The 25,595-nt window shown below is 43.7% G+C and overlaps 1 protein-coding gene across 1 annotated transcript in view; it reads left to right on the top strand.

Annotated features, from left to right (window-relative positions):
* Positions 1-25,595, top strand: part of CUBN (cubilin) — a 439,455-nt gene that overhangs the window by 351,706 nt on the left and 62,154 nt on the right. Inside the window, exons 55-57 of the mRNA XM_082257511.1 lie at positions 12,931-13,087; positions 17,279-17,428; positions 22,738-22,926. Coding sequence (XP_082113637.1) covers positions 12,931-13,087; positions 17,279-17,428; positions 22,738-22,926 — 496 coding nt within the window. The remainder of the gene's footprint in view (positions 1-12,930; positions 13,088-17,278; positions 17,429-22,737; positions 22,927-25,595) is intronic.

Below are 25,595 nucleotides of genomic sequence, written 5' to 3'. Positions count from 1 at the left end.
TTGGTGTCAGTGGGAAGAATAGTGCTCCATCGTTGGTGTCATTGAGGGGAATAGTGCTCCATTTTGTCAGTGGCAGGAACTATACCCAACTGTTGCTGACAGTGGGGGGAATAATGCCCCAAGGGCCAGATAAAAGCAAGCAAAGGGCTGCATCTGGCCCCTGGGCCGCAGTTTGGAGACCACTGGTTTACATATATTAATCATCCATCATGGAAAATATTTCACAATGGGCTTTTTAAATGACCATGGAGAGGTACAGGTTAATTTACAGAATGGTAATATTGGCAGAGAGTTATTACCACCAGAATGTCAATAGATGGGCCATTTAGGCCATTCCATTCTCCAAAGCATTTAACAGTAAGGGCCAGTTCACACCATAAAAAATGCAGTCCGGATGCGGATTGGATGCATTTCTGCATGAGCATTTTTGATGCGTTTCCGGTGAGTTTTTCATGCTTTTCAGTGCATTTCTCCCTCTAATTTTTTTCTTCACCTTAAATGGGGACATGTGCATTTAGGTGCATTCCACTGCGTTTTTTTACGCATTTCACCTTGTTCCAGTACGGTTCAGTGCAGAAAAAAATGCTTCATGTTCTCGTTTTTTTTTCTGGAACTGAAATGCACTGGAACTAACCGCACTGATGTGAAATAAGCCATTGGAAACCATATAACCTACTATCCATGCGTTTCTGATGCAGAAAAAAACGCACTGGACTGCATGTGGTGTGAACTGGGACTTAGGTATTTGTGGCCTTTTGTAGACTTTGTTGAAGGCAGCAAGAAAGTCAGATTATTTTCCCAGCTGAAGTCCTGAGCAGAATGTACAGTACATGACAGATATCCATGCTATAGGGCATGGCATGCTAAAGTGTTTCCAAAATATCTTTTTCTGCATGATTCATGACATATAGCTGTCATGCTAAAATGTAACTTGTAAGAGACATTGTTCTATAAAGAACCACAAATATTCTTTAGTTGGATGGTTCTCAGATTTTTTTTCTCCATAAAAGACTCATTGTATGTAGCTAATGTTCAATGATTCTGACATCTTTGTTGAATTATGCTGCTAATGCATTTATCAGATGACAGACTGGCTTTAAAAAAGATTGCAAAAACTGAATGAATAAGTTCACCTTTGTGAACATGTTACATGTTACATGTTACACCCATATTTAGGGTGAAACATTTACCATGTTCGGCATCTGCCTCATTTCCCCGGACTCCTCCCCCCACCCACCTCGTGACAGCGCGAGGGATCTTCTCCCTGTACCCACTGTCACAGTTAAAACAGAGGGTGGCCGTGCAAGGCTCCTGCCACATGGCCGTGTCATTCATTCACAGAGTTCTGGGAATGAATGAACTACAATTACCTATATCCATTGCAGCTGACAGCTTGTAGTTCTCAAAGAACTATGAAGGCACTGGTAGTCCATTAATCTTCCTGTCATTCAGTAACTGCCTGCCCATATCGCAGGAGTAGCACAGACAGTCTGCTAGAGCCTGACACTACACCCGCAATCTGCTGATCCCGGGTGCAAAGCTTTACAGGTTCCTAAAAAAAATGAATAAATGCACATTTTGTTTACCTGCAAAAAGATATGCATTTGTTTATTTTTTAAAGGTGAACTTATCCTTTAAATAGATCAGACCCCACCTTAGAGCTCCTGTCAGATGGTTCAAGCCATGATTGTGATGTTTATGGTTGACCCAAGAATCTCCCAATGACTCCCATTGCAAAGATAATATTAAAAAAAGGCAGTGCACATGCGCGCGGCCCTGAGAGAGGACATGTACTGACTGAGTCCGCATGCCTCTGGCCCTAATGCAAAAATTGCCTCTTAAAGAGCCGGGATCGGTGTCTGAACTACTCACGCAGCTGGGGGAACCCACGGTGCAGCAGAGGACAGCGGGATCGATGAAGAAAAGATTCTCCTCACCTGCACAACTAACCCGTTCTGTGCACCCTGCACAGCAGCCTTGTCCAGCCAAGATGGCACCGGGACAGGGGGAGAAACCATGCGGTGGTCCTAAGACACAGCAGCCTGCCTCTCCACACCTGTCTCCTCAACAGACACAGCAGACTGCCTCTCCACACCTGTCTCCTCAACAGACACAGCAGACTGCCTCTCCACACCAGTCACCATCCTCACAGGTCAGTACAACATGGGACCCCTTCTCTTTTCAGTCCCAGGAAGAGCTTCTGATCACTTCACAAGCAGGCCAGTCACAGCTCTTCCCATCCCCTGCCTCTCCGGGAGAGGAGTTGAAATATGCAGTATCCCCTGCCTTCTCTATGGACAGGAATATGGCAGAGCTAGCTGATATAGTTCTGAGCCAAGCCAGTCTGTCACAGGTTCAGCCACCCAGGGACAGACTGACCATTCAGGCCCCCCCTGAGGGCCTGGGGTCAGAGGGGACCCCATGAGAGGCTCAGTCTGTCCCTGGAGTTGTCCACAGCTTGTAATGCTTGTAGTGCAGAATGGAGCCTTTTTCTAAGCTGGGAAATCCCTGCAGCTATAGCTCTGTCCACCGCTGCCATTATTGTGGGGGATAGGAGGGCTGCAACTGCCTGAGCTATCCCAGCATGCTGTTCCTCGAGCTGTGGTAGAGGGATCCGCACCATCCGCCATATTGGCAGTGTGAATGCCTTGATGTGAAAGGTCGGAGCAGGAGGCTGTAGTGGCACTGGAGGGGTCAGCGACCACAAACCTGTCCATTCACCACTACCTGTGCGGGTGAGGGATGGGACCTCTGTGCGGGTGAAGGATGAATTGGATGTCACTCACCGTCCATGGGTGAGGATGGCTGTTTTTGTAGGCTGGATGAGCCGGAGCCGCCGTTCTTCACTCCCTCACATGTGGCGCCGGAACCGGAAGTAACAGGCCTTGATTTTATCCAGGCATGGAGAATGGTGGATGATGCTGGAAAGCGTTTGAATAAAGTTTGCAGAGACTTTGCTGGAGTTTGGCAGTTAACAACTGAATTTATCAATTTTATAAATGAGAAATTGGCAAGTGAAAACATCTGTTTGAAAAAGAGCTTTAGGGCTCTTTCACACGGGCGGTCCGATCAGATCCGCCTCTCAGTTTTTTAGGCGGATCTGATCGGATCCTCCATGCAGCTCTATGGGGCAGCGGGTGTCAGCGGAGGTCACCTCCGCTGACACCCGCTGCCATCCGCATCCGTTTCTGTGCTGAAATCTGGACGGATGGAAACCCTATTTTTCCATCCGTTCAGTAATCGGAGCGGATCTGATGAGAGCGGACAAGCGGTCCGCTCTCCTCCGATCCCCCATAGAGGGCAGCGGGTGCTGAGACACCTCCCTCTCCACTCTGCAAGCGGAGATGGAGCTGTCATCCGCCCGGCTCAGCGGGGATCGCGGATCGATCCCCGCTGAGCAACACGGATCCGCCTGCGGAGGCGGACCGTGTGAAAGAAGCCTTACTGAAATAAGATCCACAAAAACTGCAGAAGGTACTGATAATAAGAAACATTTTGAAATTTCTTGTTACAATGTTATCCTCGACTCTGTTACAGAGAGGAAGTCAAGGTTTTCCACTCATGGAGAACTTTATAAGCAAATTTCTTGCTTGGATCCAAATATCTTTGAAGAAATACTGGCTTCTTCAGACAGAATTCAGTTGAAGGTTATTTTCGAAGCAATACCAGAAATTGGCCCAGTTGCTCTACATGAGGAACTAATCTATATTGCCTCCAACTACAAAAATATCCGTAAAGGCCTGTTGAATGACAGTGATGATGACAGAGTAAAGAATTGGATTCAGATTTAGAAGAGAAACAAACCAGTTCTAGCGCTGAGCCATCCACTTCTACAGCTGCTGTAAAGAAGGACTCCTGCAAGAACTGTGTGTTCTGTGCTTTCAAACTTCTCTAATAGTACCCACTGTGTTCAGTGGCCTTGGAGAATCTTTTCTTGGCATATAAATATATAATTACACTGAGCACTACACAGTGTACATGTGAAAGATGCTTTTCCAAGTTAAAAATCTTAAAGTCAAGAATAAGATCATCATTGTCACAAAAAAACCTGGAGGCATTGATGCTCATTGCAGTAGAAAAGCAAGTTGCGCTAAACATAAAGAGTGACAAAGATAAAAGCATTGACAGATTTGCCAAGACATCACCTAAACTAAGCTCATTACTGCTTTTGTAACATTCTGGTCAGAGCTTTTTATTTTTTATATAGTTCTGAAAAAACTGTTCAATTTTGATTAAACTGTTGCACCTGTTAGATTGTGTTATTTTATGAAAACCTTAATTCTGAAAATGGAAATGTACCATTGTTGCACTTTCTTTAATGTAAGTTTTTTTTCTATAATAATTTTTTTTTTTTTAACATAGTGTCAAGAAATTCTGTGACAAATGCATGTAATGTGGGCAGTGCAATACAGTATGTAGGTGGGGCTTTGTGTGGGTGTGGCTTGAGTGTGGGTAGGGACACGTGTGGGGACACAGGAAGCCCTATGATCTCCTATTGCCCGGGGACCCCATGAGTTGTCAGTCCGCCTCTGCAGCCACCAGTACAGCTGACTACACATTCAGGAGATGCAGTGCTCCTTGTTATATTTTCAGATCTCCTGCAGCAGGAACTGACCAAAGCATGTTCTATTATAACTTGAAGAGTGACTTTCAAACCATTCGTGAACGGCTGGACACCATAGAGTCCAAAGTGGATGGCACAGTAAATAGGGTAAATCGAAATCCCCATATGATCGCCTCCCTTTAAGACCAACTAGATCAAGCACAGGCCAAAATTGAGGACTTGGAGGAAAGGTCCAGAAAATATAATTTCAGGATGAGGGCCTTCCAGAGTCTATCATGGATTTGGAGGATGCTGTCCACTCCCTAATGAAAGATTTGATACCTGACATCTCCCCACACCAGATGGAAATAGATAGGGTCCATGACGGCCCTGAGATCTCACGGCCTACCCAGAGACAGAATAGCTCATATTCCCATCGCACACCCTCCGGGGTATAGGCACATCTGTTATAGGTGCTGCAGCGATCACCAGCTGGACACTGGATACATCACAGATAAACATACATGTTCGCCAGCACACCATGGATCTTGCACAGCAGTCCAAAGAAACTTTATTGCAAAGGGATCACATCACATCAGTATGAGTGCAACGTTTCGGAGTTACGCAGGACCCCTTCGGCAGGCATGTGACAAAGTGTTAACAGTGAGCAGAGAATATATGTGAAAATACCACCAATCAAAACAATGGAAAACTGTGACACCCCACCTCCTCTGACGTCACATGACATCATATTCCCACCTATGGCCGTTTAATCAAATAATTATATGAGCTGAAATTAGTGTATTTGCCACTTAAGAATAAACCTGTGTGATCGCGGGGGCCCCACAGTAGGTGTGTTATTGTGTGGTTAAAATGTGCCAATCGGGTACATCACCAGGATTACACTGATCTCCTCTCACTGGCAGTGGGACACAAGGTCCCTGTTGCCAGGCGACGCCTCCCAGGGCCAATCACGGCGCGCCGTGCACTGCCTGGACACACCTCACTGGACTTTGCGGGCGCCACTGTCATGGCAACCATGGCGTCATGCATGCGGACACGCCAGACGCCTGCAGCTAAGGAGGGAGAAGGCATAGGAGACCAACAGAAGAGGTGTCCTCGGAAACAGCAGGGACGCAAAGTAAATAGGAAGACAGAAAACAAGAAATTACCAAATGGAGGGGAAAGGAAGGCGATAAAGGAAGAGAGAACATGAACACTAATAAGAAATCAGTGAAAACAAAAAAAAGTAAATGGGAGTAAAAATAAAAATAGAAATAAAAAAAAAAAAATAATAATAATAAATAAATAAAAATAAAATGAAAATAAACATGAAAATGAAGAAATTAATAGGAATGAAAAAAATATGATGAAAATAAAAATAAGAAAATATAATGTAAAAATAAATAAAAGAAAGAGAAAGAAAAAGAAAAAAAAATGAACATGAAGAAAAATATAGAAAAATTATAGAGGAAATAGAAGAAATACAGAAGAAGTTTAGAAAAAGATATAGAAAAGGAAAGACAGGAAAATTTGAGAATTAAATAAATGGGGATGAGATAGAAATGTAACTACATATTAAAATACAAATAAACGTTATGCTATCCCAGGAAAAGTAAGGAAAAAGGACGGTGTGGGAAGTGCTGTGTGGTAAGGGGGAAGGAAAGAACTAAGCAATAGATGGGTCACCGAGAACCTATTAATAGGGTAATTATCAGCCTACCTGGTCAGAGGGGGGCTGCGGCTTGAATACCTTACTACATGGAAAGGGGAGGCCGGTTTCAGGGTATGCCCAGGTGGTCCGCTTCCACACTGGATGACACTTTGGGTGACACTTGAATCGTCCACCTATCCAACTAAAGAAATCAGTCAATTGTTGTGGTTGTGAGCGAAAGACAGACCAGTCATAATGTGCCCCACCTTATCGTTCTCATTAAACTTATTGGACCGGTTGACAACTACACATGGATTTAGGTCTCCTCATGCCCCTATGGCCCCATTGTTGGGCAACCCTGCTTTCACCCCAGGTCTCCAACCCCAAATGTTCAATTGGTGGACTAACAACGGTTGCTATGTGTTGCAGACTTATGTGATCATAGAGATGCTTTGTCGAAACAACTCCTGCAGGAAAAATATCAGCTTCCTAATTCGGAACTCTTTCGCTACACTCAGCACATTTCTTAGCTGCAATGCAAAGAACTTCAGAGTTACCCTCCTCTACTGCAATGGAATATCTATGAAGGAATCTCGACACCCACACTGGTTACATACATCTCCAAGATCTACAAAATGTTGACTTCAGTTTCCACCAAGCTGTTTTATATGAACAAATGGGTACAAGACATCAATGAGACGCTGGAAGTGGAGGATTGGCGTAATATATGTCTAAAACTCTCCTGTTTGAGGAGAATTACAAAATATTTCTAAGGTGGTATATGGTGCCAGTGAGAGTGGCATCTTGTGTCTGGGGGGCCTCCCCACTATTCTTTACAGGCTGCGGCCTAGAGGACATGTTGTTTCACATTTGGTGGACCTGCCGAAAAGTAAGGAGATTTTGGATCCGCACAAATAACTTTATTTACTCGCTTACCCAGGTGAACCTCATCAAATCACCGCTACAGGCGCTGTTAGGACATCCAGTGGAGGAGACCACGGGACATACAAGAAGGCTCATAACATTTATTTTTTCGGCAGCTTGAATTGCTATAGCCAGTTCATAAAGGTCTACCACGATCCAGTTTGGTTTGATAAAGTCAAAATTGTCCTTTTGGCACTTCTGAAAGATAAAATTGCCTTTTTTCATAAAATATGGGATCCCTGGATTACATATCTCCCGGATGCCTCATAGGGTACTTACGCTAAAGCCTTGGACAGGATAGAGTGCACTTCTTTATTTGTGTCCTGTTTTCTCTTTCTCTCTCTTGCTTTACTTAACCCCCCCACACCCCCTCCTTGTTTCTTTTTAAGGCTCACGGGCCCACTAAAGCACTGCCACATAATTTAAAAGCCCTTCTTTAACCTGTACCCTGAGGATGTACTGCAGGTGGAACACAATCAGGAGCGCGATCTGCTTCAATCCCCCCTCCCCAACACACACACACACACACTTTTTGAGCTCTAAAGGAGGGGTTGTGTAACATCACTAAAGCTGGATACACACCATACAACTTTTGTTGGTAGATTTCCTTTACATTTAAGCCCCGTACACACACACAGATTGTTGGCCGTAAATTGTTGGCCAACGTCCGATCTGCCGATTGTAGGCTTGTTAGTATGATGCTTCTGACAACCAACTGCGAATTTTCGGCCGAACAAAATCTGGTGTGCATGCTATAAAACTTTTGTTGGCCAAAAAAAAACGGCCGATTGTTCGTCAGTCAGTACAGATTTCGGCAGACAAAAATCAGATGAGCTCAGAGAAGAAAAAACACAGGGAAAGTCAACCATCACATGACATCACTTCTGAAGTTGGTTTTTGTTGGCCAACAAAAGTCCAGTGCAAGTCTAGAGCACATTTCAACCAACAAACAACACTGGACAAAAGTTGGCCGATCAGTTGGCCAACAATCTGTGCGTGTGTACGGGGCTTAACCTTCAACTATGTAGTGCAAGGGCCTGTCTGACTGCATACAAATTGAAAGTGTTTAGGTCTGACCTCATATTATATGGTTTTGGTAAATCTAAAGGAAAAAATCTAAAGAAAATTGCATAGTGTGTATTCAGCTATTGGGCTCTTTCACACGGTCCGCCTCCGTAGGCGGATCCGTGTTGCTCAGCGGGGATCGATCCGCGATCCCCGCTGAGCCGGCAGATGACAGCTCCGTCTCCGCTTGCGGAGAGGGAGGTGTCTCAGCCCCCGCTGCCCTCTATGGGGGATCGGATGAGAGCTTGTCCGCTCTCATCAGATCCGATCCGATTGCTGAACGGATGGAAAAATAGGGTTTCCATCCGTCCAGATTTCACGCACAGGATCGGATGCGGATGGCAGCGGGTGTCAGCGGAGGTGTCTCCGCTGACATCCGCTGCCCCATAGAGCTGCATGGAGGATCCGATCAGATCCGCCTAAAAAACTGACAGGCGGATCTGATCGGATCGCCCGTGTGAAAGAGCCCTTAGGGCTCTTTCACACGGTCCGCTCCGTAGGCGGATCCGTGTTGCTCAGCGGGGATCGATCCGCGATCCCCGCTGAGCCGGGCGGATGACAGCTCCGTCTCCGCTTGCAGAGCGGAGAGGGAGGTGTCTCAGCCCCCACTGCCCTCTATGGGGGATCGGATGAGAGCGGACCGCTTGTCCGCTCTCATCAGATCTGATCCGATCCAATTACTGAACGGATGGAAAAATAGGGCTTCCATCCGTCCAGATTTCACGCACAGGATTGGATGCGGATGGCAGCGGGTGTCAGCGGAGGTGTCTCCGCTGACACCCGCTGCCCCATAGAGCTGCATGGAGGATCCGATCAGATCCGCCTAAAAAACTGACAGGCGGATCTGATCGGATCGCCCGTGTGAAAGAGCCCTTACACTGAAGCAGCATCCTTGTTACTCACCCCCCCCCCCCCCCATCTGATTTAAACGGATGGGTGAGACATAATAGGGCAGGAGGGTATTTTGTCAATGACTACAGTTTTGATTTTATGTTCCTCCATGTTAAGTAAATGGTTCTAAAGGAAAATAAATTGAGTTACCATGATCCGCACTTATGTATCCTGATATGCAATTCATGAACAATATGGGATGTTGATGTACCTGTTGATTTTTTACGGCTTGTTAAAAATTTTAATAAAAATTATTGGAGAGAAAAAAAGGCCACGGTCCACCCAATTCTATCTCTAATACTGTTCTAGTGCCTTTGATCAAGATGAAGGTAAAATCGAAATGCTAGAAATGCTAGGAGACTGGTAATTTAAGGAATGTGGAAAACCAACATTTCATATTCCTGATATGGTCCTGCTGTACCATGTACTTGTATGAGAAAGTATCCCGTTCTCTTTGTATGCAACATCCCTGGTGTTTCTGCCAGTCCCTCTGCTTTCCTATTCAAAACTGAACACACTAGACAGCAGAGCACATCGTGGTCAGTTCTCAAGCTGTGCTGGGAACTCAGCCTGCTCTCCAATGATCAGACTTGTCCTGACACCTCCGCTGCACAGCCATTTACTGGAAAGATCAGTGTGTTGCTTTTTCTCCTCCCCCAGCTCTTATGCAGCTGAGAACAGAGGGAATGTGATTACTTATAAAAAAAATAAAAAAAAAAGGGGTAAAAAGCTATTTATAATGTTTTTTTTTTATGTCTATACGCAAATGTTTTGCCTTTCATTTCTATTTTAAACTAAAGTTGTTTTACAAGGTGAGGGTTTACAATAACTCTTAACTACTTTACGACCGCCCACTGCACATATACTGCCGCAGGGCGGCCGGACACAGCAGGAGCTAATCTGTGGGTACCGCGGACTTATTTTTGGTAAATAAAATCCAAATAAGCGTATATTGATTGGTTTGCGCAAAAGTTATAGCGTCTACAAACTATGGGATATTTTCTTTTTTACTAGTAATGGTGTTGATCAGTGACTTACAGCTGTACTGCGATATTGCGGCAGACAAATTGGACACTAACTGACACTTTTTGGGAATCAGTGACACTAATATAGTGATCAGTGCTAAAAATACGAACTGTCACTGTACTAATGACACTGGCTAGGAAGGGGTTAACATCAGGGGCAATCAAAGGGTTAACTGTGCATCTAACCAGCGTTTTTTTCACTGTGGGGCGGTGCTTTTACTAGGGGAAGGCATTGATCCATGTTTCTGCTTGCAGGAACCCAGAATCAATGCCTTCCCTACTGACAGAACGGTGATCTGCCTTGTTTACATGTCAGACTGGCATTCTGGCTCTCTGCCTAATAATCCACAAACTGATGAGTATGAGGAGGCGGAGGGTCTCCTCTGGGGAACGTCCCTCACATGATTGTGGTTTGTGCAATGACCTCAGACATTCAGACAAACAAAATAAAACTGGAGTTTGTGGTTTGGAATAGAACATAATGATATGTCATATGATTTTGCATATAGACAAGGAGCTGTTGCATGTAAATCTGACTTCCTGATAAATTTAATATTAGTTTTATTTATCATGATATAAAATAATGGATGTGGGGGCCTCTTGGTGGGCGTGATTTTTTTTTTTTTTTTTGGGGGGGGGGCAGCATTTTTCCTTGGACCCAGGCAGCACAATGTCTTGGGCCACCCCTGAATATCAGCTTGTGATAAAGCAAGGTGGAAAGTGGTCAGGGTACGGAGTATAATTATCCTGTAGTTAAGTTGGGGGGGGGGGGGTTGGTCAGTCGAGAGAATTCTGGAGTCGACTGGAAGTCAGTCTGATCATTTTCATTTTAAGTGGTGATCAAATCAGAAGCGTCACTTGACTGTAATGGGCTATGTATGTAAAACATATTTTTGATTTTTGGTTACCATCTCCGGATTGCATGATCTTTGGAATATCTTCATGAATATCCATCTTCATAACCATCTCCAGTCTTACTAAGCTTGTTTTGTTGGATACTCTGTCAATCAGCGTTACTTATTTTTAATCCTCATGCTGCTAGCTTTAGTAAATAGATAGGACAGTACATTATATTTACTTATTTTCTTTTCTTCAGTTACTTCCTGGTTTCTGACCTAGGCCAAAATCATGTCATACATCCCAGGAGTTTTCATGGCCATTTTTTTCTTTTCTTTCAAGTGGAGGAGGGGCTTTCTCAGCTAAACACACCCTCCTGCCTGCATGCCTGAACTAAGGGTATATGGATTCCAGGAAGTAAATGCTACATGAATCATCTGCCATTACTCAAGATGGCTGCAACTAGAAATTCTAGGGGGGATGTTTTTACCATGGAGACATGGATAGGGGAGTTTGCTTTGAATATTAAAAATGAATTAAATAGCATCCTTAGTTTGTGGTACTCAGATACAGTTTAGTTCCACTTTAATTCTGTTCATATAACTGAGGTGTTTCTTAGCCATTGCCACAGCTGCCTGGCAGAGATATATAAAGGACACAAATGTATTGAACAGTTATGGACTTGTAGTTTCCGTAAATCATTATTCTAGAATTACAATTAGAACTTTCACTTTCCAATAAAAGCTTAAACCTCATTGGCTGTTTTGAAGTAACATGGAGCCCTCGTTCACACTGAAGGTGGGTTTGGAATCATGTGAGTTCAGCTGTCAGTGCGAGTTCAGGGGAGATTTGACAGACATCTGAGCGGGTTCCTGCACAGATGTCTATTAAAAATTGCCCCTGTTGGGTAAACCGGTGGAGGGGGCTACTAAACCCGCCAAGCGCCTTATCGCCTTCGTGTTCACGGCCGCCAAAATAGCAATAGCCTGTTCATGGCGAACCCCAGTAGTGCCTTTCGAGCTTTTAAAAGCCAAACTGACCTGGATCATGATAAACGAACGGATGGTGGCGTTGTTGAATGACAGGATGCGTATGTTTGACAAAACATGGGACCCCTGGATAAGGTACCTGGCGAGCCCCTCATAGGGGCGGTTGGGAGCATGGGTAGCCTTGGACGAGATGTTGGGGAAATCTCCCCCTTAGGGAGTGAGTGGGATCTGGGTGTCGACCCTCTATTTTTCCACTGACCGCTGATGTTTCTTTCCTCTTTCCTATCTTCCCACCCCTGCCACCCTCCTCTGCTGTTGTCTCCTTTCTTCCCTGTCTTGCCCTTTTCCCCCTATTCCTTCTTTTCTTATTTTTTCTCTGGTACTATCTGACAGTGCACGGATGACAGGCTACGCCCCCCACTGGTAGAGGGCCTGGTATGGGGGTTGGGGGCCGTCCTCTCCCAAGGGCGCAGTATGTTCCCGCAGGGGCGCCGGGGGGGGTCGGGCCCAGACCTCCTGCCCTTCAGCATGCAATGGAGGGGGCACTGTCTCTACGACTCTATGTTTTTTGCTCCATTAGCTGGATGCCCAACCTGAGCTTACCGTTCCTGTTACTGATCTATTGGTTTCTCATTTTTGATATTGTAATTTTCTGAATTGGCACCATTGTATTTCGTGTATTATGTGATATTTAATGCCCTCAAAGACAATGATTGAGCCATGTTGGCTCCTTGTGCGCTGTTATATCTTTTTCTTACAAAAAATCTAATAAAAAACATTGAAACATAAAAATTGCCCCTGAAGTCGCCAAAAGTAGTGCTGAAACTACTTTTGGGAATCGGTGTGGCGCTGCAAAGTGGGCGTCGCACCGATTCAGACAATGCCGTTGCCGGCATGCGATTTGACATGTCCAATTGGCATGATGTGAACGGGTCGGACAGTTCGTATGAGTGACGTTAAATGAACTCAGCTGACTCTATTCTCTCTCCTTATGCTGATTAGGTTTGGAGTGGTGCTGCAGAGACTGAAGAGTACCTGTTGTTATCAGCCTGCGGGGATTCCGCTCCGGCTCCTGTGGTCTCCCCGGGAAGTATTCTTAAAATCATTTTCCAGTCACAAGATAATCCTGCCAATGGCTTCTCAGCCAGTTTCACCAGCAGTAAGTACAGCGGTGTCTGCGAACAGAAAATATTACTATATCATCGCTTCCACTACACCCCATCTCCAGTTCTAAAAATCCCATAATATCTTTTAAGCATATTTATACCCAAGAACAACAATGTAATATGTTGCAGCTTACAAGTCATTAAATGTGGTGGCTGCCTTGTTTTAATTTTTTTTTTCCAGCCTTTTTTTCCTTAAGGCTACGTTCACATGTAGGCGTTTTGGGGGCGTTTTTCTGCTCTAGGATCAGCTCTCAAAACGCCCAACAAGACAAATCCTATTCATTTTAATGGCCCCTGTTCACACCTGAGCGTTTTGACGCCGTGAGCAAAACTCCCAACGCTCAAAAAAGTACATGAGCTTCTTTTTGGGCAGATTACAGGCGTTTTCCATTGGTCTCTATTCAATCTAAAAACGCCTGCACAAAAAACGCCTGTAAAAACGCCTGTAAAACGCCTGCAAAAACGCCCATAAAAACGCCTGAAAAAACGCCCATTAAAACGCCTGGATGTGAGCGTAGCCTTATGAGTATTTTCACCTGGTGATCCTGCCAATATTACACTTCTTGTCAATGGATGATAACTCTACTGTATTTACAGAGAAGCAGTGTTGTCACCAAAGGACAGGACAACAAACACCTCCTTCTCTCTTCTCCATAACATAGAGGGACATGGTTCTGTAGTCTTTAGAGAACAATGTAATTGATAACAGTCAGCAGAGGAGGTTTTCAGCTCACAAGATTTCTGGCAGGATCAACATGTATTTGTTTGCACTTATAAAACAGATAAAACACTTTCAGTGGTAAATTTAACAGATCAAAAGGGACAAAACATCAGGAGCTGATTGTTCAGTGTATACATACTTTAGTTTTTCACCCATTAAATGTAAGAGAACATTTTTTTATATAAAGTTTACCCACTTGCCAACCATATAACATATAAATATATATATATATATATATATATATATATATATATATATATATATATATATATATATATACAGTGGGTACGGAAAGTATTCAGACCCCCTTAAATTTTACACTCTTTGTTATATTGCAGCCATTTGCTAAAATCATTTAAGTTCATTCTTCTTCCTCATGAATGTACACATAGCACCCCATACTGACAGAAAAACACAGAATTGTTGACATTGTTGCAGATTTATTAAAAAAGAAAAACTGAAATATCACATGGTCCTAAGTATTCACACCCTTTGCTCAGTATTTAGTAGAAGCCCCCTTTTGATCTAATACAGCCAGGAGTCTTTTTGGGAAAGATGCAACAAGTCTTTCACACCTGGATTTGGGGATCCTCTGCCATTCCTCCTTGCAGATCCTCTCCAGTTCTGTCAGGTTGGATGGTAAACGTTGGTGGACAGCCATTTTTAGGTCTCTCCAGAGATGCTCAATTGGGTTTAAGTCAGGGCTCTGGCTGGGCCATTCAAGAACAGTCACAGAGTTGTTGTGAAGCCACTCCTTCGTTATTTTAGCTGTGTGCTTAGGGTCATTGTCTTGTTGGAAGGTAAACCTTCGGCCCAGTCTGAGGTCCAGAGCACTCTGGAGAAGGTTTTTGTCCAGGATATCCCTGTACTTGGCCGCATTCATCTTTCCCTCGATTGCAACCAGTCGTCCTGTCCCTGCAGCTGAAAAACACCCCCACAGCATGATGCTGCCACCACCATGCTTCACTGTTGGGACTGTATTGGACAGGTGATGAGCAGTGCCTGGTTTTCTCCACACATACCGCTTAGAATTAAGGCCAAAAAGTTCTATTTTGGTCTCATCAGACCAGAGAATCTTATTTCTCACCATCTTGGAGTCCTTCAGGTGTCTTTTAGCAAACTCCATGCGGGCTTTCATGTGTCTTACACTGAGGAGAGGCTTCCGTCGGGCCACTCTGCCATAAAGCCCCGACTGGTGGAGGGCTGCAGTGATGGTTGACTTTCTACAACTTTCTCCCATCTCCTGACTGCATCTCTGGAGCTCAGCCACAGTGATCTTTGGGTTCTTCTTTACCTCTCTCACCAAGGCTCTTCTCCCCCGATAGCTCAGTTTGGCCGGACGGCCAGCTCTAGAAAGGGTTCTGGTCGTCCCAAACATCTTCTATTTGAGGATTATGGAGGCCACTGTGCTCTTAGGAACCTTAAGTGCAGCAGAAATCTTTTTGTAACCTTGGCCAGATCTGTGCCTTGCCACAATTCTGTCTCTGAGCTCTTCAGGCAATTCCTTTGACCTCATGATTCTCATTTGCTCTGACATGCATTGTGATCTGGAAGGTCTTATATAGACAGGTGTGTGGCTTTCCTAATCAAGTCCAATCAGTATAATCAAACACAGCTGGACTCAAATGAAGGTGTAGAACCATCTCAAGGATGATCAGAAGAAATGGAAAGCACCTGAGTTAAATATATGAGTGTCACAGCAAAGGGTCTGAATACTTAGGACCATGTGATATTTCAGTTTTTCTTTTTTAATAAATCTGCAACAATGTCAACAATTCTGTGTTTTTCTGTCAGTATGGGGTGCTATGTGTACATTCATGAGGAAGAAGAATGAACTTAAATGATTTTAGCAAATGGCTGCAATATAACAAAGAGTGAAAAATTTAAGGGGGTCTGAATACTTTCCGTACCCACTGTATATATATATATATATATATATATTGTGACAGGAAGTCAGGTAAATCTGTGGGTGTTGTCACAGACAGGAGATACATTTCCACCTTGTTTAGAAAATTCACCAATTACTATAGGGTGTGGGCTGTGCAGAGGTAGCCAGAAAGGTGTAAGGACGTTGAAAAAGCTTCTGCTATTCAAGATGAGGCAATTAAGGCCTCTATAGGTTATCCAGAGGATGATTACTGATTGCTGCCTCCTGAAGTGATGTGTGCTGAGGAGAGCAGTCAGATGAAAGACTTCGGAAGGTGAGGTGCTGGACTTTTTCTGTGTGAAAATAAAATAAATGGACTATTGATTGTCTGCTGTATGATCAGCAGTGTCTGCCCAGCAGTAGGTTGGGACAGACTCCATTGGTAGGTTCCTGTGTGTCAAGGTAGACGCCCACAGTGGCCAGGATTTATTTTTGTTTTGAGTTATGCTGTTTTGATGCTTGCCCTTGCGTGAAGGAAATTGCAAGAATAAACCATAGACTGTTGTTTTCAACTACTCCTCGGCTATCTCTCTGTGTAACGAACCCCCCCCAAGGGGTCACCCCCTCTCGCTACCGAGCTAACCCCTCACAATATATATACTGTATATGGCGGCAAGGCGGCTCTCCTTCACAGGATCACTTACCTATTACAAGATCCTGCACTTCTGAGTCTGGGGCGTCCATGCACGCCGCCTTCAACCCACTCCCACTGTGACTATACACAGCAGGAGCTGATCTTGGGGTACCGCGGATTACATGTCCGCTGGCACCTGCCGATCATTAGGCAGAGAGTCAGAACGGTGAATGGCTAATGTTCTGTCAGTAGGAAAGGCATTGATTCTGTGTTCATGCAAATCAGGAACATAGATCTATGCCTTCCCCTAGTAAAAGCACCTCCCACATTAGACACAAGCACTAGCTAGACACACAGTTAACCCTTTGATTGCCCCTATTGTTAACCCCTTCCCAGCCAGTGTCATTAGTTCAGTCACAGTGCATATTTTTTTAGCCCTGGTCCCCAAAAAGTGTTAAAAGTGTCAGTTAGTGTCCAATTTGTCCGCCGCAATATCGCAGCCCCGCTAAATGTCACTGATTGCTGCCATTACTAGCAACAAAAACATAAATGAATTCAAATTCCATAAATATATCCCAACGTTTTTAGACGCAATAACTTTTGTGCAAACCAATAAATATATGCTTATTGGGATTTTTTTTTACCAAAAACATGTAGCAGAATACATATTGGCCTAAATTCGATTTTTTTTTTTTTTTTTTTTTTATTGGCTATGTTTTATAGCAGAAAGTCAAAAACATGTTGTTTTTTTGTTCTATTTTTAAATTGTTGGTCTTTATAATTTATGTTTATAAATACAGTATATATATATATATATATATATATATATATATATAACAAAGAGGAGTGGGTGGTACATTGTAGGTTACTGAACCACTGTAAGAATCAAATGAAGACCTCTTACCTGCAAAGATAAACAGAGAATTCTATGAGTAATTTCATGTTTTTTCCTTTACTTGTAGGATGTGGTGCTAACTTCACCAAGGCGAGTGGTCAAATTGTATCTCCAAACTATCCGGACAGATATGACAACAATTTGAATTGCAACTATATTATCCAGGCTGATAATAACATGTTTATTGTCTTGACATTCCTCAGCTTTGAAGTAGAATGTGAGTGTCATTATATGTGTGACAATCAGTGAACAATGTATGTAATCCAATTTACACAGCGTTAAAGTTCACATTAGATCATAAGATTACATTCTAGGCACAATGCTTGAAATATAACAAGCAGTGGCAGCTGGTGCTTGGTAATTCGGGGGGGGGGGGGGGGGGTGCGGCAAACCAATGCCCCCTCCCTGTCGGTCGGTTGGCAGGTGATACGTTCCTCCCCCAACGGTCTGCCTCCTTACCTCCTCCTTCCTCCAGTCCAGGCTGGGGAGTGCTGGATAGCTGAGCCACTGTCCTTCTCCTCCAGCCGTATCTCTTCTGCCTCTTCCCGGCCACTGGCCAGTAAGTTCGCTTCTACTTTTGGCCAATCGGGAAAGGGGTCTCGCAACCCTCTTTCTGATTGGCTGGGAGGAGAGCCAGTGATACAACTGCGAATATTCATTCGCTATTGTCACACAACCGGGTGGGCTCAGGACGCAGTGCTCTGCGCCCTGAGCCCACCCTTTTTTTGAAGCCTATTAGAGCCTCTGGCTCTAATCACGTGCTTAAAAAAAAAAAAAAATCCCCCATTGGAGTCCATGCGTCCGGTGCCCAGCAGGAAGATTAGGGGGCTGGACGCATGGATAGGGGGCGCCCTAAATGGATGGGTCGCCCCTGATAACAAGCACGATTTAAAGTGGTATTAAACTCTGCAATTAAAAAAATAAAAATGGGTCCCTGCAGGGTTATGCCATAAGGTGCCACATTATAGCAGACTTACCTGACAAACAGAGCCCTCCAGCACTGTGCTGTCACCGTTACTGCTGGTCCCGGTCCATCTTCTCCTGGTCTTCCTTCTGGGTTCCGTCTCCTTTGCTGTTTGAATGGCTGGGCCGCTGCGCACGGGAATCACATCACCACAGCATAGTGTGGGTGCCGTAATTGTGGTCTGAGCTGCGCATGTGTGCATTGCGTTACTGCTGTAATATGTAAGTATACATATTCAGGGCTACTGATAGAAATCACAGGGCCCCGTACAGCCTACCTGACAGGGACCCCCTCCTCTGAAAATATAAAATTATATTTTTGCTAAAATGCAGTGGACGCAATGCTATGCTTGCAGCCATGGAAGAAATTATACGCCCATCAAACAAGACCTATTCAAGTGAATAGTGGAACGGAGGCAATATCTGCACCCCCCCAGAGAGTGATCGGTACTGATCGCTCACTGTGTTCATTCAGGATGGTGGGTTCGTTTAGGATGGTGAGCCCCCTCATCATCCTGAAATAACCCCCATGTGTGGAGCCCGCAGCACTGTGGGGAAAGGGGCACACAGAAGTACCAAACAGCAGGGAGCGCAGATACTAAAAACCGATCCCTCTGCAGCGTAGCTGGAGGGAGAAAAGAAAAGCAGAAGCCGGCAGCACTGCACAAAAGTCACAAGTGTCAGCAATAAGGCAGTGCTGCTGGCACTCCTGCTAGGCAGGTGTCCGGGCCCCACTTTTGAACTGATGAGGCCTGGGCCCAGTACAGGAGGGCTGGCTGTACTGCCTTATCAGTGGCCCTGTACACATTGCATACCCGTGAGACTGATGTGAAAATGGAGAATCATTTTAGTAGTCACTGCTACGACCTATTCTAGGTCCTGTGCTGAGCAGCTGCCCTTCTGCATAGTGAACAGTCGCTCTGCACAGTCGCCATTCACAGAATACCATGTATTCTTTTCAATGAGTACAAGGCATTCTCCGATTGGATGAGATAAAGAGGCAAGGTGGTGACCTCAATCCAGCTTTCATTTAGAATTTTTGTCAAGCTTTTATTTCTGTCTGTAACTCTGTGACACCGAAAAAGAAGTCGGATAGAGGTTGCAGACAGCAATACAAATGTTGTCAAAAGTTTTAGCTCCCTCCACTCCACTGAAAATGTTATTTTTTCTATCTCTACCCTCACTGGAGAGATTTCACAAGATTCCTGATAAGAAGTGGGGTGAAATATCCCTAACAGGGACACAGGCTGTAAGGCCCCTTTCACACATGCGGATCATTTGTCCGTTTTCCATCCATCGATTGACAGGTTAAAAACTGACATCAATGCATCTCAATGGAAAAACGCATGTAAACAGATGATCATCCATTTACATCAGTTTACATCTGCATCTGTGAACATCCATTTTTTGAAACGGATCAAAGCTCTATTTTTGTTCTGTTAAAAAAAAATGGAACAAATGAAAAACAGAGATGAAAATGGACAAACGGTCCATTTTTTGCATTGGTAATTGATGTAAGGGTTGCTTCACACAGGCTTTCTGCCCGGCAGACTCTGTTTTGCTCAGCAGGGATCAATCCGCTGATCCCCGCTGAGCAGGCAGATGACAGCTCCGTCTCCGCTTACTTTGCTGGGACAGACCTATCAAATCCCTGCTCCCCTCTGTGGGAGATCAGATGAAAACAGACTGCTTGTCCTTTTTTATCTGATCCTATCCGATCCTCCAGACGGATGAAAAATAGGGTTTCCATCCATCTGGATTTCATGGACAGGATCGGAGAGCAGTGGGTGTCAGTGGAGATGTCACCACTGACATCCGCTGCTCCATAGAGGTACAGTGCCTTGCGAAAGTATTCGGCCCCCTTGAACTTTGCAACCTTTTGCCACATTTCAGGCTTCAAACATAAAGATATAAAATTAATTTTTTGTGAAGAATCAACAACAAGTGGGACACAATCATGAAGTGGAACGAAATTTATTGGATGTTTCAAACTTTTTTAACAAATAAAAAACTGAAAAATTGGGCGTGCAAAATTATTCAGCCCCCTTAAGTTAATACTTTGTAGCGCCACCTTTTGCTGCGATTACAGCTGTAAGTCGCTTGGGGTATGTCTCTATCAGTTTTGCACATCGAGAGGCTGAAATTTTTGCCCATTCCTCCTTGCTAAACAGCTCGAGCTCAGTGAGGTTGGATGGAGAGCGTTTGTGAACAGCAGTTTTCAGTTCTTTCCACAGATTCTCGATTGGATTCAGGTCTGGACTTTGACTTGGCCATTCTAACACCTGGATATGTTTATTTGTGAACCATTCCATTGTAGATTTTGCTTTATGTTTTGGATCATTGTCTTGTTGGAAGACAAATCTCCGTCCCAGTCTCAGGTCTTTTGCAGATTCCATCAGGTTTTCTTCCAGAATGGTCCTGTATTTGGCTCCATCCATCTTCCCATCAATTTTAACCATCTTACCTGTCCCTGCTGAAGAAAAGCAGGCTCAAACCATGATGCTGCCACCACCATGTTTGACAGTGGGGATGGTGTGTTCAGGGTGATGAGCTGTGTTGCTTTGACTGTCACAGTGCAGGTGCATTTATACGGAGACTTGATTACACACAGGTGGATACTATTTATCATCATTAGTCATTTAGGTCAACATTGGATCATTCAGAGATCCTCACTGAACTTCTGGAGAGAGTTTGCTGCACTGAAAGTAAAGGTGCTGAATAATTTTGCACGCCCAATTTTTCAGTTTTTTTATTTGTTAACAAAGTTTAAAATATCCAATACAATTCGTTCCACTTCATGATTGTGTCCCACTTGTGGTTGATTCTTTACAAAAAATTACAGTTTTATATCTTTATGTTTGAAGCCTGAAATGTGGCAAAAGGTCGCAAAGTTTAAGGGGGCCGAATACTTTCGCAAGGCACTGTACATGGAGCATCCGATCAGGTACGCCTGAAAAAAACTGACCTGATCCGAAAGCCCGTGTGAAAGGGCCCTAAGAAAACTGATGTAGAAACTGATGAGCAGCTGATGAGAAACCGATTAAACTTTTTTTTTCTAAACATAACTAAACTGATGAAATGAACGGTCTGCATGTGTAAATGGAGCCTTATAAAAACCTTGAGAAGAGTTGGTGGACGGTGACGGATCCACAGTTAGCAAAGCTCTGACTTTGCAAGGGGTTTGTTATACCTCTGCAGAGAGACCGCTTCTTCCACACCAATAGCAAAGGTCCTTTTCTACAGCATGCTGTCAGGTGACAGGCTTTTTTGCTCAGGCTGTGGCTGCTTTTAGGCTCCTTTCACACATGCTCATTTCATGTTCATTTCATCAGTTCAGTCACATTTTTTCAAAGAAAAAATGGATGAAGTTTACTTCAGTTTTGCATCAGTTTACATCAGTTTTTTTATCAGTATCAGTTTCTCATCATCTGCTCATCAGTTGCTCATCGGTTGTCATCAGTTTTTTACATCCACTACCATTGCAAAAACGGATGCAAAAATGGACTGTTTGTTAGTTTACATCCATTTTTCATCTGTTCCGTTTTTTTAACAGAACAAAAATAAGTTTTTATCCATTTAAAAAAAAAAAAACGAATGTTGACAGATGCGGCTGTTAACTGATGTAAATGGATGATCATCCATTTACATCCGTTTTTTCCATAGAGATGTATTAATGTCCATCATTGGATGGATGAAAAACGGACAAACGCAAATTCTCATGAACTCCTAAACCTTTGATGTGGTAATCTTGTTTTACCCCAGTTAACAATAAAAAACAGATTTATCTAAAAGCGTAACTCCACTTTTGTTGAGAAAAAAACATTCCCCTCTGGGTGATCTCTGTACATTACAAGGATTTTAACAAACTGTTGCAGATTCCTACCCTTTGTTATTCTGAAGAAATCATTGTTTGTTCCTCTGTGCTGAGTGGATCAAATGGGAGTGGTTTCATAATTATCTATCAGCTGTGGCAGCTGCAGAGCTCTAATGAGGAAAGCTGCTGGGCCTGCATCCCTTTAGACGTGTTCCTATTGGGAGTATCTCACCAAAAATTACATTTTTGTGGCAGGGGATGCCAGAAATCTGACTTGTATCTTAGGCAGACTTCTGGGAAAATTGGTGAGCCAATCACACAAGCAGGAAATGATGTTTCTGGGGTGTGGTCAGTATACATTCTGTGTACAGAACACCTCCAGGTAGCCATATTGCATTGAATTTTCAGAAAATTACAACACCTGCATATATTAAATACACAATATGATTTGTGTCGCAATTGTATACACTATATAGTTTTTTCTTTATTTGCTATTTTTTTTTCCCCATGAAAGTGGAGTTACACTTTAACCATTTTTCAGTCTATCTAAAACCATTTTTGAGGTCACTCTGTCCACTCTACAGCACGGTGATGTACCTTTCCATTCCTTCCTCGGAATTTGCTGGTTGGTTTGCATGTAAACTTTATTACAATACATTTTTAAATGGTGCCAAAATGGGTATTATGATTATTGGTATTTTATTTGGTGGAATGACAAATTCAAGTAACGTAATTGTTTTCATTTCCAGTCACCCAAGGCTGCAGAAAGGACAATGTTAAAGTCTTAGGTGGAGCGCCTTCCTCAGGTAGCAATCTGCAGACCCTCTGCGGTAGCTCACTTCCTGCACCAGTCAGCAGCAAAGGAACAATGTCGGTTATATTCAGTACCGATTCGGATATTGTCATGCATGGATTTGTGGCAAGCTATAGGGTGATCCGTAAGTACTTACTGCACTTTGCACACATTGGACTAATAAAAAAACACAATGATCCTGTTGCTCACAGTGGTCAATCATATCCAGTGCAGGTTAGATAATGAATGCAAATGCATGGCTAAATGTGTTGGGCAACACAGCTATATGTTCATTTTCTCTGCTTTTTTAAATACATGTTTTTATCTTTTTTGGCAAGACAGGCAGTGATATAGTAAGTGGACCCCTGACAAACCGTCATGGGCTCTAGATGGTTCTCATGGCTTATACCCCATGATAATGTACTTTACTTAGAATTTAAGTCTTACACAACTTTACTTTTTATAGTGCTGTGCATGCATATGGTATCATTTTTATCTGATTTTGAATATGCCTTGAAATGACTTGTTTTCAGTGAAAATTCACTTCCAGCCCTTCTAATGCAGTGTTCTATGCTGGCAGATATGAGTAAAGGCTATAAACCTTATCACAAGCATTCTTATACAAACCTGTAATGTGCAGCAAGAAAGGGGGAATGATCTGACCAAGTCTGTTAGATTAGAGTGCACTGGACTGCATGGTCAGACTCTGGTGTCTATTGGACTGAACAGTTATATTTAGGCATATCGAGCAACTGTGGTCACATGGAAGGGCAGCTACAACTAAGATGGACTATTAAAAATAGACTTTAAGTAAAATGTCTATCTGATTGAATCAAATGAAAAAAAAAAACAGGCATCCAAGAGATGCTGGGACTTTGATAAAGGTTTATATGAAGTAGTGAGAGGGTAAAAACATTTCAAGAGCCCATTGACTCAGGTTAGGTTGCTCACAAAAGTCAAGTCAAAAAATATGCATACATGGAAGGAGCACCAGAGCAAAAGATGAGAGCCTAATTTATTTTATTGGTATTGTGCTAAAAGACAGCCAATTTGTTTTGGGGGGTCAAAGGCATCGGCATCCGCAAGGGGGGACAAGTGCCCCCCCCCCCCTGGAAATTTCCTCTAAGAGGGGAATCTATGGGGACCCTGCTCTAAAGGGGGATCTATGGGGGACCCTGGTCTGTCCTGCTCTAAAGGGGGATCTATGGGGACCCTGCTCTAAAGGGGATCTAAGAGGGACCCTGGAATGGCCTGCTCTAAAGTGGGATCTCTTGGGATCCTGGCCTGCTCTAAAGGGGGTCATATTGGCTATATATATATATATATATATATATATATATATATATACACAGTATGTATATAGATATATATATATTCTTTGCAGGGAGTGGCTGGAGTACCTGGTGGTGCATGAAAACCAGGTAGCACAGGGAATATAGGTAAAAAGGTAAGACTAACTAGGGATCTATGGGGACCCTGCCCTAAGTGGGATCTATGGGGGACCCTGGCCTCTAAAAGGGGATCTATGGGGGTGAAAACGGGCGTAGTATGGGTGGCCTTAAAATGATGCCCCCCCCTGAAAAAAGTTCTGCAGACGCCCATGGTCAAAGGAACTCCCCCTTTATCAGGGTTTCATTTTAAAAAGAGAGCCTTGAACAGACTCAAAATAAGGCTTTCCTGTGTGAATCTGTGCAGGGAAGCTAATTGCTGAATTAGAAGAATTACTCACCCGCAGTATCTGCATCAGCATCTGACCGAATGTCTGTTTTAGTGGCTTCAGTTGAATTTAAAGAGAATGTGTGGGTAGGTTATTGACATTTACCTGTTTACACATTGTTAACAAGCAGTAGATGAGCTTTAAAACTTTTTGAACTGAACTCTGTAGCTGTAGGAACTGTGGAGCAATTCTTCCTCAAAGATCATAATTTTCTTTAATACATGTACTCTTCCAATATGTGGGAGATACAGAACAGATTAAATAGTTCCCGACTGCGCTTTAGCCAAAAGACAACTACAGCGTGGTGGTCCAGTTCTGGGAGGATCCATGGACATCCTCTCATAACCACGCCCTAGAGGGCACACATCCGGTGCACTCTGTAATCGCTGTGTCCTTTGAAGACAGTTGATCACAGATCGTCGTAAAGGGCCAATTATAGCCGGTTCACATTAGCGCGACTTGTCAGGCGACTTGTCAGCCTGACAAGTCGCGCACCGTCGCGGTCCATTGACCGCTACAGGACCCGTTCTAATAAGAGTGACACAAGTCGCTCCGACTTAGAAAAAAGGGTCCTGTACTACTTCGGGGCGACCTTGGAGCGACTTGCATAGACTTCCATTATGTGAAGTCCCATCAAGTCGCTCCGAAGTCGTGGTGCATTGTAATGCACAAGTCGCCCCCGTAGTAGTAAGGAGTCGTGTCGCCCCAGTGTGAACCGACTCTCATAGTGATCAGCTGTGTCCAATCACATGTAAACAAACATGCCGGTTATCGGCATTTCTTTCCTCATGCGCTGTCACAGCACGGGTAAAGGAGAGCCAGTAATTGGCAATTCTGATAGGGGACATTTACACTGATAATCAGAGCACTGATCATCAGTGCAGCCCCATCAGTGCCCATCAGTGAAGCCTACGATTGCCCATCAGTGCATCCTATCAGTGCCTATCACTGCAGCGTCATCAGGTCACGTCAGTAAAGGAAAAACATCTTTGCTAAATTTTATAACAGAAACTGATTTCTTATTTTCTATTTTTCAGCCTTTTTATGTTTGTTTAGAAAAAAATAAAAAACCCAGTGGTGATTAAATATCACCAAAA

Source organism: Pelophylax lessonae, assembly GCF_965119305.1.
Source record: "Pelophylax lessonae genome assembly, chromosome: 5".
Taxonomy (NCBI): Eukaryota; Metazoa; Chordata; class Amphibia; order Anura; family Ranidae; genus Pelophylax; species Pelophylax lessonae.
Note: the sequence above shows the minus strand (reverse complement) of the source record. Positions and strands in the feature narration are given on the sequence as shown.